Genomic DNA, 18,789 nt, shown 5'->3' with positions numbered 1-18,789 from the left:
TGCCCCATTTAAAGATGGGGAAACTGAGGCACAACAAAGCTACAGAGCTGGTCTAGTTCATACAGTTGGGAATAGCCAGGCCAGGGCCCCAATCCAGACAGGGCTGGGGAGAAAAGTATCGGGGGAGGAAGAAGGAGGAACCAGCAAGTGCCAATCGAGGGAGGCAGCTGTTCTTTCATTGGAGATCAGGGGCCCAAGGACGGGCCCAGGCTCCCACTGTCGCTCTGTCCATTGTCTGGTCTGATACTCCCAAGGCAACTGTTGCCTCTTGTCTTCTGGTCTAAACAGTTACAAACTTACAGGAATGAGCGGGCCAAGCATTCCGCTTACGGACATGATACCGGTTGGCCCCTAGGCCTGCTCATTTATTTTTTAATTTTTTTCTGCTGTGCTGCAATTTTTCTAGATTACTCAGCCTTTGGGAGGGAAGCTGGGCCAAGGACAACGTTTGGTGAGAAGAACAGAGTGTTTAAAGAACAGGCCCCACCGCCTCCTCCCTCCTGCCTCCTCCTCCGGGAGACTGGGACCCAGGAAACACCCTGGGGGAGGGAAGGGTGCAGCTGCAAGGAGCAGTTCTCATGATCCCGCCTCTGTTGGTCACGGGAGCGTGGCTGGCAGCTTGCTGACATCTCTCCTTGCCACCTTAGTACCAGCTGCCACCTCCTGGGCACCAGGCGTGTCAGAGCCAACTCGATGGCCAGCTGCTACTCCTGGGCACCAGGCAGGTCAGAGCCAACTCGATGGCCTGAAAGAAAAGCAGCGTGCACCTTCGGTGAACCTTCCAGCCTGCTAGTCCACTGGCTAGCTGTTTGGGTGCTGGCATACAATGGTCTGAGTCCTCATGCTGGTTGCTGCACTTATCAGCTGTATGATTTTTGATGCGCCTTTCAATCGTTCTAAACCTCAGTTTTCTCAGCTGTAAAATGGGGATAATAGCATGGACCCCTTAGATTACGGGGAGGATTCCACGGGTGATCAAGCGAGTATTTGCACGTGGCCTGTGCATTACCCATGATTAACCTAGATCTAGCTTGCCTAGACCGGTGGTCAGCAAACCGCGGCTCGCGAGCCACATACGGCTCTTTGGCTCCGTGGCACGGGCCACGAAGTTTCAATCGCACTGTACATGTGCGCCCGCACGTGGTATTTTGTGGAAGAGCCACACTCAAGGGGCCAGTTTGCCAACCACTGGCCTAGGCGTTCCTCCCTCTCCCCACCCCCACCCCCGTTTTTTGTGCCATTCTGTGTGTCCAGATGACACGTTTCTTTACAGGGTGTGACATTTGTTTTTGAACTGAGGTATTGAGAATGGAAATAACATGAGCCTAAAGTGTTCCTCTTTGGTGATAGTTCCAGTTGTACCATCTAGGCCAGTGATAGCGAACCTATGACACGCGTGTCAGAGGTGACACGCGAACTCATTCTTTTGGTTGATTTTTCTTTGTTAAATGGCATTTAAATAATGGCATAAAATAAATATAAAAAATATAAATCTTTGTTTTACTATGGTTGCAAATATCAAAAAATTTCTATATGTGACACGGCACCAGAGTTAAGTTAGGGTTTTTCAAAATGCTGACACACTGAGCTCAAAAGGTTCGCCATCACTGATCCAGGCTCACGGTCACACAGGGCCCTACACTCAGAAAGGCCCCACACTTGGGGTTTACCGCTCTGTGACTATTGATTTAAAATCGTTCATGATTTTCTCTTCTGAATTTGTGTTGTGTAAGCAAAACCCAATGGGACAATAGAGCATGTAATAGAGCATGGAGCCTCTCTTCATATGGGATCCCACCTCTCCTCACCCCCTGCCTTTCCAGGATGGTTCTTGGCCACTCACACCTTTGCCCCTGTCCAGAGATCAGTACCTCCCAGAGGGGGCCTGGACACAGGTACCGGAAGGCTTGGGGCTGGGCCTCTGGGTCCTGTCCCCCGAATCACAGGGTGGGGCCCCAGGCACCTGTGAGGCTCTGTGTGAGTTCCACAAGTCCCCATGCCCAAGGGAGCCTGACATGAAACAGCAAATGCAACGCACCATGACAGGCTGAGACAGGCTGCTGAACAAAGGAAAAAGCTTTCTCCCTGCTTAATGAACAAGGGGGCCCGTTTTCATTTTGTACCGGCCCCTGAAAATGATGTAGCTGGCCCCGGTTTCACTGCTGGGGCCTGGACCTCAGAAGTGAGTGCTAAGCCACTGTCAGGGGTCCTATAGTCTAGCCTTTGGTGGGAGGGAGGTCAGAGCCTTACAAGTACGTATTCCTCTGAGCCGGCACCTCCACTTCGCCATCAGACGTGTGCAAAGGCACGTGGGTAAGACCATTTACCTGGCATCATTTATCATATGAAACCGGCCGATGCCCAACAATGAGGGAGGATGAATGCCATGACCCAAATCCAGGGATCAGATGCACTGTTACAATCATAATGTAGAGCAGAACTCATTGATCTGAGAAAAACTCATATTTGCAAAAAGGGGGGGGGGGGACAAGGCAGTACCAAAAAGCCCGCACTGCATGACTTCATTGCCACAGGTGCATGGAGAACGTGTGAATATATGCACGGGGGAAACACTGGGATGATTTACACTTAAATACTGACAGCTGTTCTCCTCAGGTGGGTGGTTTTTTCGCTTTTGAACGCGCCTGTTTTCCAAGTTCTCTGCACGGAGCATGCATCCCTCTTATCATTGCACAGAGTGCGGCATGACCGTGCAGAGAGCAAGGTCGGGCTGGCAGCCTGTGTAGCCAACTGCCTGGGTTCAAAGCCCAGCTCTGCTCCTTATAAGCTCTTCGACTTGGGCAAGTGATTTAACTTCTCTGGGCCTCAGTTCCCCCATCTGTAAGCAGGGAAAGTGATGTTACCTCCCTCAAAGGGTCAAGGAGATTCCGTGAGTTAACATGTGCAGGAGCTGAGAGCAGTCCAGGGAGCTGTATGTAGTAGTTGTTAATGTAAGTGGTGTCACAGTCTATAAGGGGGAAATAGGGAGAGACAACAATATTGACAATTATTATTTGTGGATGGTGCAAACGTGGGTGGTTTATTTTCCCTTTTGGACTTTTCTGTATTTCCCAAGTTACGCATGCATTACTTTCATAATTTGAGAGAAAATGCCAATTAAAGAAAAGAAAGCGAAAGGGTGGTTCACTAAGTGGTGTTAGGGAGAACAGGATGAAGTCGGGTTAGCCAAACCTGCCTGTTTTTCAGGTCAAGGTCACATGTGGATGCCTGAGCTTGTCCCAGGCCCTTCCTGCAGGCTTCCCCCGAGGTTGTGCATGTACTCCTGCATAAAGAGCCCAACGTCTGAGAGATGACACCAATGCCAAGCTATAGGCTCTTAACTTAATCTCTCTAGAAAGATATAGATATATCCATATGTACAGAGTGATCCATATCTATGTCTTTATCTGTATCCATATTTATATTTATCTATTGCTAGAGAGCCTTCAACCCTAACTATGAAAAAGAGTACCTCCCACCCACAGCACTCTGTCACTCTAACACAGGACCAAGCATAATTTGCTCATTTACTTGTTTGCCTCCTTCCCTAAGATCCCTGAAAGCATCTTCTTTCTATCCTTGGTACCTACCACAGTGCCTGACACATAGCAGGAATTCCCTGTAAGTCTGTTGAATGAATTAATAAATGAAGGAGTGCATGAATTTGTGTAATGGCAGAGATTTGTGTGTCAAGATACAGGCAGAGAGCAAGACATGGGATTTGCTCTGTTTAGGGGAGAGGGGTCAAGGAAGGGTCGAAAATGGGTAAGTAAGGCTTCAGAGTACAGGCGATGCCTGAATAAAGTATTGAAGAGTGAACATGTGTTTGTTCCCATAGAAAAGGGGAGAGAGATAGGGGACAGCAATCCAGGCAGTGACAACATCATTTAAAAGATCCTCTAGGTGATTCCAGGGCTAGTTTTACCCTCACTCCCTTTAATTTAAAAAAAATTTTCTATACTTTTGTTTCTGAACAAATAATGATATTAAATACAAACCCCAGTTGTCAAAAGTAAAAAAAAAAAAAAAATTCCCATAACTGTAACCCTTTTTGCAGAGATGCAGGCTGTGGATGGGCAATAGACTGAACTAGGAATAGAAAGGTCAGGAGACCAGAGCAGGAGATCTGTCTTATTGACCCCATTCACAGATGAGGACACTGAGGCTCAGAGGCAGAGTCACTCAGAAGAATGCGATGGAACTTAACCTGTGCCAATCTGCCCCTCTTGTAGCCTAGAGACACACAATCCTTCCATCACTGCACAAACTCTTGTTGCATCAGAAGCGATCCCTCCACATCCAACCTATGGAGAGGGAGGCGACAGAGACAGAGCGAGCTTGGCCTGAAGGTTGGGAGGGAGGGGAGGCCTACAAAGTACCTCGCTGGAACATCCATGGAAGGGGCTAAGTTGAGTGTTGTGTCTAGAACAGAAGGGACAAAGAAAGGCCTTGGGGATGTACCTGGTCATGCTGACTCCCAACCCTTATTTTTTCTTCTTTTCTGACATTTCTTTAGTGTCTGCATCTAGCCATGCTTTATGCAGCCCTGAAAGATGCTCTAGATCCCTTCAGGAGAAGACAGGGAATAGAAAAACAGGAAGAGAGAGAGTTTTTTTGTTTGGTTTGGTTTGGTTAAAGCTTTATTGAAATACTAGAGGCCTGATGCTTGAAATTTGTGCAAGAGTAGGCTTCCTTCCCCCCCTGCCGGCACCAGCTTCCCTCTGGCACCCGGACCCGGGCTTCCCTCCAAGCCCCCGCTTCGTCCAGAAGGTCGTCCGGTCTAATTAGCATATTATGCTTTTATTATTATAGATAAGTCACATATAACATTCACCCTTTTAAACTGTATAATTGAGTGGCTTTTAGTATATTCACAGAGTTGTATGATCATCAATACATACTACCTAACTTCAGAACATTTTCTTCATCCCCCAAAGGACTCTCTTATTGTTTCACAGCCACACACACATCCATACCCCCCTCCCCCAGCCCCTGGCAACCACCAATCTACTTTCTGTCAGTATGGATTTGCTGTTCTGGACCTCTCATACACACGGAGTCATACACATGTGTCCTTTTGTATCTGGCTCCTTTCAGTAGGATAGGTTCAAGGTTCATCTTTGCTGTAGCAGGAGATGTTTCACAACGGACAGGTCGATTGGTGATGGTTAGATTCATTCATTCCATAAATATTCACTGAGTGCCTGGGTGCCAGCCCTGGGGGCCAAGCCAGAGACCCTGTCCTGGAGGGTTTCTACTGGGGGTGGTGGGAGGGGGGGCAATAAGCGAATGAAAAAGAACATGATTTAAAATATTAGACGCTAGAGTGAAGTGTAAAGCTGGAAGTGAAGAGAGAGAGAGGATGTGGCTACGAAGAAGGTCAGGGAAGGCTTCACCCTGGGCAGAGCGCAGGGGACTTTCCAGCGAAGACCGAAGCAAGGTGAGAGCCAAGATGCCCGCGGTGCCCCTCCAGCCCTCGGCGCCTGGACACCGTCACTTCCCCCGGGGACCTGGCCCGGCCCGTCCGCGCCGTGTGCCCGCGCCTGGCACAGCGCGTGGCACCTACTAGGCATTCGCGCGGCGCGACCGTGGCGGCCCCGCGCGCACCACCCGCCCGGGCGCAGGCCCCGCCTCGGCGCCGCTGAGCCCACCCCCTCCCGCCGCCGCCATTGGCCGCGCGCGCCTCCGCCCTCGGCCTCGCACTTCCTGGCGGAGCCATGGCTGCGCACCGGGCCGGCCCCGGGGCTCCGGCGCCCGCGCCCCGCCGCCCCGCCCGCCCGGCACCCCCGCCGGGAGCCCCCGCGCCGCGCCCGTAGCGCCTCCGGGCGGCCTCCGCGCCCGCCTCCGGCCCGGACCGCCGCGCGCCGCCGTCGGGGGACGGGGGCCTGCCTGCCTGGGAGGACCCCGGCCCGGCGAGCGCCTCCCCGCCCGGCCCCGCGGCGCCCCTTTGTGCTGGGGCAGGTGTGCGGCGGAGCGGGGCGGGGCGCCGCCCCCGCCGGTGGGACGGGTGCAGTCCGGGCGACCGGCCCGCGGCCCAGGTGAGTGTCCCCGCGTCCCGCCGGGGGCGCCGGTCGGTCCGGGTGGCGTCCCGGCTCCGCCTCCTCTGCCTCCTCCTCCTCCTCCTCCTCCTCCTCTTCCTCCTCGCAGCCGGCTCGAGCCTGCCGGGGCGGCCGTGGTGGGCCGGCAGTGCAGCCGGGGGTGCCGGGTCCGAGCGAGCGGCAGCAGCGTCCCCGGAGACCCCGCGGGCGACCGTGAGTGCTGGCGGGCAGCCGTGAACATCTCCACGACGCGTGCTTCCCCGCGCGCTGAGGTCGAGCAGGTCCAGGGTGGAAGCCGGGGAAGGAGCTTGCAGAAGAGGCTCCCTGGGGACCCTCCGGTCCGGACGTGGCCCCGGTTCCCGTGTTTACGAAGATCTCTCATGCATCCTGTCCATGTGGAGGACAGCACGGAGGCAGCAGACACCCAGCACTTGTAGAGAGCGGCCCCATACCTCTTGCCCGGAGACAAAAGGGAACCTACACAAGGGGAAACTCTCTAGAAATCTTGGCCTAGAAAAGAAAGCTTTTCTCACTCGTGGCAAACGGAGCCTCGGATCGCCGCCGCCTGGAGCGGTGGCGAGAGGGACCTGCCGCTTTCCGTGGTGTGACCTTGGGTGGCCCCTCCTCCACGGGAGCCTAAGTGTCAGAAGTGACGCTGCCACCTGCCTCAGGGGTGAAGGAGAAACAAGGAAGTCGGGGTGTGCAGTAGGCACCGCATGAAGGTGCCTTCCTTCCCTTCCCTCCCCGCTCAGAGTCTTCCAGCTGCTAAGGACCCCTCGGGAAGGACAGGGGTGGGTACAGATGGTCATTGTCCCAAAGTTGCTCATTTGTCAGGGGAAGTCTAGTTGTCCCTTCCTCTCTCCCGGGAGCTGGACAGCGTGGACTGTGCCTGAAGTTCCTCCCTTGGGGACACTGGAGCCCCCTTTGCATGTCCCGGATTATCTTGAAACAGTGCTGACTTCTTGTTATATTGTTTGTTATTAGCAAAGACTGTTTTGTTCAGTAGGTAACAAATTGACTCTTTTTAACTCAGCAGGAAAAAGAATTCCTCCTTAAACCCTCAATCCCAGTATGTAACTTATACCCCATGTTGCTGGCTCAGCGCCTCCTCTGTTTGCCCCCCCACCCCCATCCCCAAGTCTCCCAAAGGCTGCCGCCTCTGTGCTGTCCATGAGTCGCTTGGCATTTCAAAGCTGGAAGAAACCTCAATGTCACCTGGTAAACCGGCCGATTTCATAGACAAGACCCTGAGGTCTAGAGAGGTTAACATGCTCCCTGCTCGCTTAAGCCGGGGAAGGAGCTTGCAGAAGAGGCACCCTGGGGACCCTCCGGTCCGGACGTGGCCCCAGTTCCCATGTTCCAGGCAGGGCCAAGGCCCCAGCAGGTGTCCTGCCTGGGGGCTTTTTTCTTGTCTCTTTTTTAATTGTCATAGCCTGGTGGAATAGCCTAGGGCCGTGGTCGGCAAACTGCGGCTCGCGAGCCACATGCGGCTCTTTGGCCCCTTGAGTGTGGCTCTTCCTAAGCCTTAGGAGTACCCTAATTAAGTTAATAATGTACCTACCTATATAGTTTAAGTTTAAAAAATTTGGCTCTCAAAAGGTCAGTGGTTGTACTGTTGATATTTGGCTCTGTTGACTAATGAGTTTGCCGACCACTGGCCTAGGGGTTGAGTGCGTGGAAGGCGCTGTGGGTTGGAATCCCACAGCTTCTTCCTGTGTGACGAGGTCTAGTGACTTCCCCTGCTGCTAACGGGTTTCCTCCTCCACAAACTGAGGATAACAATAGTGCCGGCCTCCTGGGGTTGTTGTGCGGATTAAATCAGGAAAGCACTTGAACTAGTACCTATGTCTAGAACAGTGATGGTGAACCTATGACACGCGTGTCAGAGGTGACACGTGAACTCATTTTTTTGGTTGATTTTTCTTTGTTAACACTTTTCGTACTGCTCAGGAGTTTTCTCGTGTTTCGCGCGCCATCTGTTAAGGACCACTCACGAGTGTTCTCGTTTTTCACGCCCATGGAAAAAGGAGCGAATCTAGATACTTATGTAAATCTTGTTTGGTCCCTCTTCACAGGGGAAAATGTTTTACGCAGTACCATACGTTAAAAAAGTACTAGGAACTTTAATTGTTTAATAGTTTAATTGTTTTTGTAAATAAACATGTTATAATTATTGAAAAACAACACCTAAAGTGCATTATGATGATTTAAATAACGTGCAGTTTGCCCCAAAACGTGCGGTCCCTGGCGTATGTCTTAGAGATTTCTATGCGGTACGCAATGTGTTAAATGGCATTTAAATATATAAAATAAATATCAAAAATATAAGTCTTTGTTTTACTATGGTTGCAAATATCAAAAAATTTCTACATGTGACACGGCACCAGAGTTAAGTTAGGGCTTTGCAAAATGCTGACACGCGGAGCGCAAAAGGTTCGCCATCACTAGTCTAGAACATGCTTTGTATATGGCAGTCTTCGCTGCCCCACTCGACTTCGTCATGGCATTTTACAAGTATGACACGCAAAGACTCGGTCGCATTCAGCAGCGCATCACAGTTAAGGGCTCAGGTTTGGTTCCCAGCCATTGAGCAGCTTTGTGGCCTTTAACTCAGTATCCTCATCTGTGAAATGGGATTTGTGACATCAGCCCGGCCAAGTAGTTGTGGGGGTTAAACAAGGCAGCACATGGAAATAAATCCTGTCACCTGGTTCCAGGGTCATCGTCTGGGCTCTGAAATGATAACTCTTGTCACTATAACCTTAGTCTAGCCAAAAGGCTTTTATCTATGTGAGATCAAGCATCAAAAGGTAGGTATTTGTAGGAGGTGGTTTCGCTAAAAGACTTGGTGTCTGGATTTTAGATGCCAGAGCAACACTCGTAAATGTGTCCTAACAACCTGACGTTTTTTCGTCTCACAGCATGAGTTCTCTGCAGCACACTGCTTTCCCTCCCTGTCCGCTGTGTGACTTGTCACCTCTGTTGTCCTTGTTGTGGTCGAGCAGAGCCTGCAATGAATGAATGACCTGGAGTCATGACTGCCCCTGTGTGCTCAGGAACCCTGTTCTTGTTGTAGGACTGTGACCGCTCTTACGATGGAGGGAAGCCGGCTGACGAAAGTGTCTCGACCCTACAAGATCAGCGAGTCTTCAAAGGTCTGTGCATGGTCGCTCACCACCTGTGCAAACTGCCTAGGAAGTGTGATGTTTTTCTGATGAGCCCATTCTTCATGTAGAGACTGGTTTTCTAGAGGTAGTGGTGTTCATTTCCTTAGAGGTAGCACAGGCCAGAGTGGAAGAATCATAAAATCAGAGAGCTGGGAAGGGAGGGATTCTGTACCTCAACCCTGACGTGGGTGGGACAGGATGAAAGCCATTCCCCGCTTGGGGGCTCAGAAACTCCAAGGACAAGTCCATTGAGAAGCCAGCACCGACTTTGTAGTGGGGGCAGCACATTGCATACCTGGATGTTAAGGGCCCAGGGTCTTCCCCCGACATGACTTTCTGGGGCCGTCTGAGTGAGTAAGGGTGGCTCCCCCGGGCTGGGCTACCAACCTGTATCACACTGGGTATATCAAAATCACCCTGGGAGAAGGTGAGGGTGTCTCATTAGAAATGCATGTCTGGCCCCACCTCATACCTGCTCAGTTAAACTCTGAGAGCTGGACCTGGGAATCTGTGCCTTCATCAAACTCCTCCAGGGCCTGGGAGCAGCCCTCTCCCCACAGCTGCATAAGTAAGGATTGGGGGGGCCTGGTTTTCAGGACAGTCTTCACTTCCACCTGCCTCTTTATACATGTCAGTACCACCCTCTTTAAAAGTGGCCCTTTTTGGAGATTAAAGTTTTTTTTTGTTTTGTTTTAAAATATATTTTATTGATTTTTTACAGAGAGGAAGGGAGAGAGATAGAGAGTTAGAAACATCGATGAGAGAGAAACATCGATCAGCTGCCTCCTGCACATCCCCCACTGGGGAAGTGCCTGCAACCCAGGTACATGCCCTTGACCGGAATCGAACCTGGGACCTTTCAGTCCACAGGCTGACGCTCTATCCGCTGAGCCAAACCGGCTTTGGCGGAGATTAAAGTTTATGGTTACCTTAGATCATTTTCAGTGAAGCCAATATTTTCCCCAAGGGGGGGTGGAATTGGTTTTGGGGGAATGGAAAGACTTTTACTCTTTTTATGATTAAAGCACAGCTGTGCATGTAGTACATGCATGGACAAACAGAACGTGTGTGGTGGTCACAATTCCATGGGGGATATTAGAAAAAAAACCTTAAAAGAAGATTGAAAAAGAAAGATTGAGAAAGACCACATTAGATAAAGGGAGTTGTGGAGAGACCGTGGATTTGAGGAAAAACAAGAGAAAGAGCTTCTGCAGATGTGCGTAAAAGAAAGCCGGGTTGTAATTTTCAGGGGAGTTCAGTCTCCTGAGAAGCGGTTTCCTATTTCCTTTTGCGAGTCCTGGGAAGGCTTGCCAAGCCTGGCTTCATCTGCTGTGAAAACCCAGGAAGGTCTCCCTGCTGTCTCAAAGGGGCTTTGTTTCCGAGCTTGGCTGCGGAGACGGTGTCACTTTCTAAGTGTGATAGCGCTGGGAATCTTGGTCCCTGAAAGCCAGCCTCTGCGTTGGTTTCTTTCTGAATCAGAAGAGCTTTTAGGAGTAGGGTTTTCTACCTCTTGGTTGATTGCATTTATGTTCCTAGGTATAAGCGTACCTTGATTTTCTAGACATTAACACACCCATGTAGCCTGTATCCAGATTTTAAAAAAGAAATTACCAAACCTCTCCAGTCCCTACATTGCCACTGTCCCGACTTCCAATCCTGCAGGTTTGCCTGCCCTTGAACTTTATGTAAATGAGCCAGAGGGCAGGTGCTCTTGTTGTGCCTGCCTCCTTGCACTCAGCGTTCTGCATCTGAGAGTCTCGCCCAGCTGGTGTGTAGGGGTAGATTGTTCCTTCCCAGCGCAGTGGAGTCTCCTATCAGGCGACCACCGCTGTTCATTTAACTATTCCAGAATGTGTGGGTCCATTTTGATGCTGCATTCTTCTATTATGAAATACCCCATACCTGCTGCGTCTGTGCAATGTTAGCTCCTGAGTCCCTGCGTTTCTCCACCCACCTTGCCTCGCCTCTGTTAAAAGCACTGACATAGAAAACAAAGGAATAACCAGGATCAATACCATCAGAGAATGTTGGAGGCCGGGACTTCGAAAGGATACAAAATGCTGCCAGTCTGTTACTGATGCCCCTTTAAAACCGGGAAATGGTGTTGTCTGCTTTTTGAATGTTCTATCTGCAGCGACGCCAGAATAACCAGGTACAGAATTAAATGCGCCTGCTTAGCATGGAGACCCGGTTTTAGAAGCAGCGCTACCCTTTTCCCTGCCCTGGCTCCCTGCAGCAGATAGGGCCCTGCCGCAGCTGTCATCCGGGCTTTCCCTGATATCCGCCCTGGGAGCTGTTTCCCTTTTTACTCAGCAGCGTGGGGTCATGTGTACCCCAATTTAAGTGTGGAGTCCCAGCAGCCTCCTCAGCTTAGAGACGACCAGGGGCCCAGGGTGGGCAGACAGCCCACCTGATGCCCCTCACTTACTTCTCTCGGGAGCCTTTACTACTACAGGGGAGCCTGCTGCTGCGATGCTCTGTAATTTCCTTCCTTCAGTCCACACCTGAGCGGGGCCCCAAGCCAGTGTGTGTTGGAGCCCAGACCATTCCTGCTTAATTAGAAGCCAAAACCAGGCCAGCCTGGCTCTCTCTGCTACTAAGCAGAATACGCGGAGCTATCCACGTATAGGACCCAGGAGAAACCGTCCTGTGATGTGAGAGCAGTGAGCCGGGCTCTCTAAACCTGAATGGGAAGGAAGCTTTAGTCTGGTGTCCTCGTCAGAATGCGAGGCCGTTGTCCGTGCCTGTGATGTAGGTGGAGCATTTGATGTTGGAATTAGCCAGGCAAGGCAGACAGGCAGGACCAGGGGAAATAAAGGACCTCAATTACAGATGTGTTAGAGGCAGTCAGGAGCAGATGGGGTTGATGGGGGGGTGTTGAGAAATGAAAGCCACTGCTGTAGGATACATGTTGACAAGAACCTGTAAGAATTCGGGCACCTGGAAGCCAGCCACACAGATGCTCACATCTAAGCCCTCAGTCCATCTTCCTTTCCTCAGTTTCCCCTTTTTAGACTTAGTGCCCAGCCAGCCCCTTTCCTCAATCGCCCTCAAACCGACTCACTCCCTAGTTGATGTTTCTAAAGGCCTGCTTTTCCCATATTGAATGTTCTTGTTGTTTTTATGGTGAGGAAATAAGCAGGTGTGCAGTATCCTGAAAGCCCAAAGCATAATTAGTTCTCCAAGGATTTGGAAACTGTTGTGTAGATATGACATATTTTTGTATCCTCGAAAGCACATGGCAGGCATCTAGCACCGAATAAGTGTCTGCCAGTCTGAGTCTATGGGATGGATTCCTATTCATTATTCACATTAATTGATCTGTTCATTGTAGTGTAGCATGGCGATCACAGGTCTGGGCTCTGGAATCAGACTTACATTAAAATCTCAGCTCCACCGCAATCACAGTGAGGCTTTGGGCCAGTTTCTTAGTCTCTCTGACCTTAGTTTTCTCATCTGGAAAATGGGGATTATAATACACGTTCTCTCGGAGGGTTTTTGTGATGCTCGAATGAGAGTGCATGTCAGGTGCACGGCACAGTGCAGGGTACATGTAAGCCCCCAGAAAAAGACAGCGTCTCTGCATTTCACATACAGTGTATCTCTTTCAACCCTGCCGTGGCTGGTGAAGCCATGTTTCTGGAAGGAGGGTCTCCAGAGCACTTAGTCTGCATCACTAGAAACGGGGGTCTCTTTAGCATAACCACACGCCTTTCTAAGACAGAGAAAGCTGCCTTCCCCCGCACAGCGCCTCAGTGAGGGTCACAGCGCCTCAGTGGGGGTCACAGAGCCTCAGTGGGGGTCACAGCGCCTCAGTGGGGGTCACAGCGCCTCAGTGGGGGTCACAGCACCTCAGTGGGGGTCACAGAGCCTCAGCGGGGGTTGCTCATCACAGCAGCTTCCCTTGGCAGGCTTTCCGCCATGACACCCCCGCCCCTCAGCCACCTGAGTGGTGAGTATCCTCATCCTCACCTGTGAGATGAGGAAATGGAGGCTCAGAGCCTCCTCGTGGCTCAACCACGATCACATAGCTAGTAAGTGGCAGAGCTGGATGCAAACCTCGATTCCGTCTGGCCTTAGAGGCTGCGTCCGAAGCCACTTTTCTCTCCTGACAGGACAGCGTTTTTCAAATCTATGTGCCCCTGACCCACAGGACGGAAGGGAGGGAAGGAAAGAAGAAACCTTTTAGGAATTTTACTTATAAAGAAGGAAAAGAGAGGTAAGAGGAAGAGAGGAAAGAAGATTGATTTTAGGAATTTTATTTACAAAGAAAAAGAAGAAGGAAGATATATCCAATACACATAAGCCTTGTTTCCTGCAGTGCACTGTATTTTGTTTCCCAGTCTCCTTCAGTCCACTGTATTTATTTGTTCATCCTCACCTGAGGATATGTTTTCCCATTGATTTTTAGAGAGAGTAAAAGAGAGGGGGGAAAGACAGAGAGAGAGAAGCATCGATTGGTTGCCTCCCACACATGCTGACTTGGACTGGGGATGGAGCCTGCAACCCAGGTATATGCCTTTGACCTGAATCGAACCTGTGACCCTTCAGTCTGTGGGTCGGCACTCTAACCACTGAGCAACCAGCTAGAGCCATTCCTCTGTATTTAAAATGCTGGCTGTGTCCCACTAGATTGACTCCTGCAGCAGTGAGGGGGCAGGTTGGCACGCTTCCCCTCTCTGGGCCCGGGTGCGAGCCCCTGACACTGCTCTCCCACAGGTGTACCACTGGGCTGAGCACTCGACCACAGTGCTACAGCGGCTGAATGAGCAGCGTCTGCGTGGCCTCTTCTGTGACATCGTCCTGGTGGCCGACGAGCAGCGCGTGCCAGCCCACCGCAACCTGCTGGCCGTGTGCAGCGACTACTTCAACTCCATGTTCACCCTGGGCATGCGTGAGGCCTTCCAGAAGGAGGTGGAGCTGATCGGTGCCTCCTACATCGGCCTCAAGGCCGTGGTGGACTTCTTGTACGGCGGGGAGCTGGCCCTGGATGGCGGCAACATCGACTACATCCTGGAGACGGCCCACCTGCTGCAGATCTGGACTGTGGTGGATTTCTGCTGCGAGTACCTGGAGCAGGAGGTGAGCGAGGACAACTACCTGTACCTGCAGGAGCTGGCCTCCATCTACAGCCTCAAGCGGCTGGATGCCTTCATCGACGGCTTCATCCTGAGCCACTTCGGCACGCTGTCCTTCACCCCTGACTTCCTGCAGAACATCTCCATGCAGAAGCTCTGCGTGTACCTGAGCAGCAGCGAGGTGCAGCGGGAATGCGAGCACGACCTGCTGCAGGCCGCCCTGCAGTGGCTGACGCAGCAGCCGGAGCGCGAGGCCCACGCCTACCAGGTGCTGGAACACATCCACTTCCCGCTCATCCCCAAGAGCGACCTGCTGCACCGCGTCAAGCCGGCCGTGTGCTCGCTGCTGCCCAGGGAGGCCAACTGCGAGGGCTTCATCGAGGAGGCCGTGCGCTACCACAACAGCCTGGCGGCCCAGCCGGTCATGCAGACCAAGCGCACGGCTCTCCGCACCAACGAGGAGCGCCTGCTGTTCGTGGGCGGCGAGGTCTCCGAGCGGTGTCTGGAGCTCAGTGATGACACCTGCTACCTGGACGCCAAGAGCGAGCAGTGGGTCAAGGAGACACCCCTGCCGGCCCGACGGAGCCATCACTGTGTTGCTGTGCTGGGGGGGTTCATCTTCATCGCTGGCGGCAGCTTCTCGAGGGACAATGGAGGGGACGCAGCGTCCAATCTTCTTTATAGGTATGACCCCCGCTGTAAACAGTGGATCAAGGTGAGATTAAAGCCAGATTCTTTCTTTACTCTTGAGGACTTTTGATCTCTCTAACCTAACCTTGACTGCTCCTCCCTTCTTTCTGGCCTTGACCCCTTCCTGCTTCTGAAGAAGGTGTGATGATAAAGTGACGAGCCACCTAATTCCCCCCCTCCCCTGTGCCTGCACCTGGTTGGGGGAGTGAGGCCCGACCTGCAGGGTCAGTCTAGAACTTTCTGCACCTAGAAAGGTTCTAGGTCTGTGCTTTTCTAATGTCGTAGCCACCAGCTCTGTGTGGCCGCTGAGCTCTTGAAATGTAGCCAGTGGGACTGAAGGACTGAATTTTGTATTTGATTTCACTTTAATTTACATTCGTGTGTAAATGGCCACACGAGGTTAGTGGCCACCCCATTGGATGTCGCCGGGCTAGAGATCTGACCCATAGTTCAAACATTCTTCCCGTGGCTCAGAGTCTCGGCCACGCTCCTCTTTGGAAAGGTGTGGAGCTGGTCCAAGGAGGCCGTGAAGGCTCACATCTCCGGCAGGTATGGTGGCTAATTCTGGGAAGAGCGTGGGTCTTGGCGTCAGACCTGAGTTCACATCCCAATCTGGCTAAGTCATAGCTGGGAATGTCAGACTGGTCCCTTGCCTTCTCCAAATTTCAGCTCCTTCCTCTGGAAATGGGTGGGAGGAGGGCATCGACCTTCCAGGTTCAGGGCTTGTATGTAGCTCATGTTGATTGGCCGGTGCCTGGCAGAGGTGAAAAAGTGTTCCTTTCCCCCCACAAACACCTCTCTAGACCACACCTATGAAAGTCGGTCTCCTCAGTCTTTATCCTCATACCTCAGTGGCTTTACTTAACGTGGTGTTCTTCTGAGCTCAAAACTCAGAATGGATTCTGCTGATCTTTTGATTTTATTCTCGAAAATCTAAAACCACCCACCAAGGTGTAAGTGCTGACGCTAGAAAGAGGCTCCTGGCTTTGGAGCCCGTCCTCAAAGCTTGGTGGCGGTGGCAGCCTGAACTATGGTCTCCTGCAGGACTGGGTTGCCTTGTGTGTTCTGCTTGGATTATTTAAAAAAAAAAAAAAAAGAATGTTGGGTCTTTCGCTTTTTAATTTCCTGTTGAGTTCCTCTTTCTGCCTGTTAACACAATGGCAATCAGCATTCATTAAAAACTATCTGAGGGGTTGGCAAGAGGAAAGATGAGTCTTTACTTTAAGAAATCACTAAATCAGCAGTTATGAACTGTGTGTCCTCAGAATTCAAGTACATGAGGCTGGCCATGCGGCCAAACAAGTTTGGGGAGCTGTGTTCTCCAAACCCCTTTTGGGGAGTCGCAGTGTCTCGAGGGTCCTTGAGGACTGAGCAGTCCCTCCTAAAGGCCCCTTCTTTCTTTAAGTTTAAGTCCCCTCCGCCACACTCACTTGGCCACTGCCTCGCCCTCTGGGCCGTGTTCCGTAGAACACCTTTGGGAAGTGATGCTGGATGTTGACGCTGCCCAGGGTTTGGGGAAGGGAAGGAACAGGTGCCTTGCCTCCGCAGGTGGCCTCCATGAACCAGCGCCGTGTGGACTTCTACCTTGCCTCCATCGAAGACATGCTGGTGGCCGTTGGTGGCCGGAATGAGAATGGAGCTCTCTCCTCAGTAGAGACTTACAGTCCCAAGACCGACTCCTGGTCCTACGTGGCCGGCTTGCCGAGGTAATTGGCGGTTTTGTACGAACTCTACCAATGGGACGACTTTTGGATGACAGTTCAGTTCGCCTCACTTTCTGGATTTTAAGGCTTCGAATTCCAGGAAAAAATCTCCTGGCTTGTAAATAACAGTGGGTAGACCCTGAGAGGCAGAGGGCATGGTGGTGACGAGTCAGGGCTCCTGTTTAGGCTGACCTCGTACAAGTGTCAGCTCTGCCGTTAGACAAAGATCCCTCAGTTCCTGAGTCTGTTCATTGCTGAGTTTCAGGGGCTAGGTACCCACCATTCCAGACCCATACAGTTTCCCTGCCCTGAGGCCCCTGGTGCTCCACTGCTTCATCCCTGTGCCCGACCTCCGAACTGCTGGCCACCACTGACACTTCCTGTCTCCCTGGCCTCGACTTTTCAGAACCTTATGGTTGGAGTTGTACTTCACTTCATTCCCCATTTGTTATATAACTTGATCAGGTACCTGTGTGTGCCTCAGTAGCATGCTGTTGCTGTTTCCAGCCCTTACGACAGTGGTTCTCAACCTTCTGGCCCTTTAAATAGAGTTCCTCATGTTGTGACCCAACCATAAAATTATTTTCGTTGCTACTTCATAACTGTAATGTTGCTACTGTTATGAATCGCAACGTAAATATCTGATATGCAGGATGGTCTTAGGCGACCCCTGTGAAAGGGTCGTTCGACCGCCAAAGGGTCGCGACCCACAGGTTGAGAACCGCTGCCTTATGCGAAGGAAAGCAGTCATGATTATGCCCATCTTGCAGGTGGGGAAATGGAGAGGGGGCGAGCTGAGAATTCTTGCCCAGGCAGTCTGGCTGCACAGCTGTCTGTTTACTTCCTGTGCGGTGACAGCTGCCATCCATAAAGAGTTCACGGGGTGCCCACTCCCTGCATTAGCCCCTCAAACCCTCACAGGCCCCTCACAAGACGACAGGTTGTCCCCCTTTTGAGAGGAAAAGACTGCAGCCTCCATTCCCGGAGGCCCCGCCCAGGACAGCACTGAGCTCCCTCTGTCTCTCTCCATCCCTCCACAGGTTCACCTATGGCCACGCAGGCACCATCTACAAAGACTTCGTGTACATCTCGGGGGGCCATGACTACCAGATCGGCCCCTACCGCAAGAACCTGCTGTGCTACGACCACCGGACGGACGTGTGGGAGGAGCGCCGGCCCATGACCACCGCGCGGGGCTGGCACAGCATGTGCAGCCTGGAGGACCGCATCTACTCCATCGGGGGCAGTGACGACAGCGTGGAGTCCATGGAGCGCTTCGACGTGCTGGGCGTGGAGGCCTACAGCCCGCAGTGCAACCAGTGGACCCGCGTGGCCCCACTGCTGCACGCCAACAGCGAGTCGGGCGTGGCTGTGTGGGAGGGCCGCATTTACATCCTGGGCGGCTACAGCTGGGAGAACACGGCCTTCTCCAAGACGGTCCAGGTGTATGACCACGAGAAGGACAAGTGGAGCAAAGGCACCGACCTGCCCAAGGCCATCGCCGGCGTGTCCGCCTGCGTCTGCGCCCTGAAGCCACGGCTGGAGGACAAGAAGAAGAAGGGCAAGGCCAAGAGGCACCAGGACCGGGGCCAGTGACCCCACCGTGCCTGCTGGGGACCTGGTCCCCACCGCCACCTCCCAGAGTGTCCGTAGGCCAGCAACGACTTCCTGGAACCCTGGAACCATGATGTATCACTTAGCAGCTTTTTTTACTTTTATGATTCTTAGTATTTCTATACTATCACCGTAATCGATTAAATATTCTACGTAACTTTACATAGTATCTTGCTTGAGTAATTAAACCTCGGCCTAGACAGGAAGTATCCCCTTATGTCTATACAGGGCTTCTCTCCACATTACAAATTTTGGGGGATACTTCAAGCACCCCCCCACCCCCCCCTCCCCCGAGAGTAGCAAGGGCAGGGGTTACGTAGAAATGTTTGTAGTGAAACTAGAGGCTTCGGTGGAACATTTCAGATCCTCCAGCCCTGAGCCTCCCCAAACCTGGCTGAGCTTTTAAAAATGCAGATTCCTGCCCCCCCCCCCCCCCCCCCCCCGCCCCGCCTCAGACTGACTGAATCTAAAGCTACCAGGAATGGTGAAGGGAGTGGCT

General features: G+C 52.1%; 1 protein-coding gene across 2 annotated transcripts; it reads left to right on the top strand.

The window, feature by feature from the left end:
- The first annotated feature begins 5,792 nt into the window (after nucleotides 1–5,792).
- KLHL36 (kelch like family member 36) lies at nucleotides 5,793–18,452 on the top strand. 2 transcript variants are annotated; one of them, XM_036345545.1, is made up of 5 exons: nucleotides 5,793–6,038; nucleotides 9,115–9,193; nucleotides 13,925–14,998; nucleotides 16,522–16,679; nucleotides 17,717–18,452. In XM_036345545.1, exons 2-5 carry the CDS (start codon nucleotides 9,134–9,136, stop codon nucleotides 18,270–18,272), a joined length of 1,848 nt encoding a protein of 615 aa, XP_036201438.1. In that variant the 5' UTR covers nucleotides 5,793–6,038; nucleotides 9,115–9,133; the 3' UTR covers nucleotides 18,273–18,452. The 2 variants fall into 2 exon arrangements, with proteins under 2 accessions (XP_036201438.1, XP_036201439.1); XM_036345546.1 differs by lacking the exons at nucleotides 5,793–6,038; nucleotides 9,115–9,193 and adding an exon at nucleotides 11,221–11,357.
- The last annotated feature ends 337 nt before the right edge of the window (nucleotides 18,453–18,789 follow it).

The sequence above is a fragment of the Myotis myotis genome, unplaced genomic scaffold (assembly GCF_014108235.1).
Source record: "Myotis myotis isolate mMyoMyo1 unplaced genomic scaffold, mMyoMyo1.p scaffold_m19_p_19, whole genome shotgun sequence".
Taxonomy (NCBI): domain Eukaryota; kingdom Metazoa; phylum Chordata; class Mammalia; order Chiroptera; family Vespertilionidae; genus Myotis; species Myotis myotis.
Note: the sequence above shows the minus strand (reverse complement) of the source record. Positions and strands in the feature narration are given on the sequence as shown.

Coding starts and splice junctions, on each gene's coding strand:
- KLHL36 (XM_036345545.1), top strand. CDS start 9,134: ATGGAGGGAAGCCGGCTGACGAAAGTGTCTCGACCCTACAAGATCAGC. Junction 9,194..13,924: donor AGATCAGCGAGTCTTCAAAG/GTCTGTGCATGG, acceptor GCTCTCCCACAG/GTGTACCACTGGGCTGAGCA. Junction 16,680..17,716: donor TACGTGGCCGGCTTGCCGAG/GTAATTGGCGGT, acceptor ATCCCTCCACAG/GTTCACCTATGGCCACGCAG.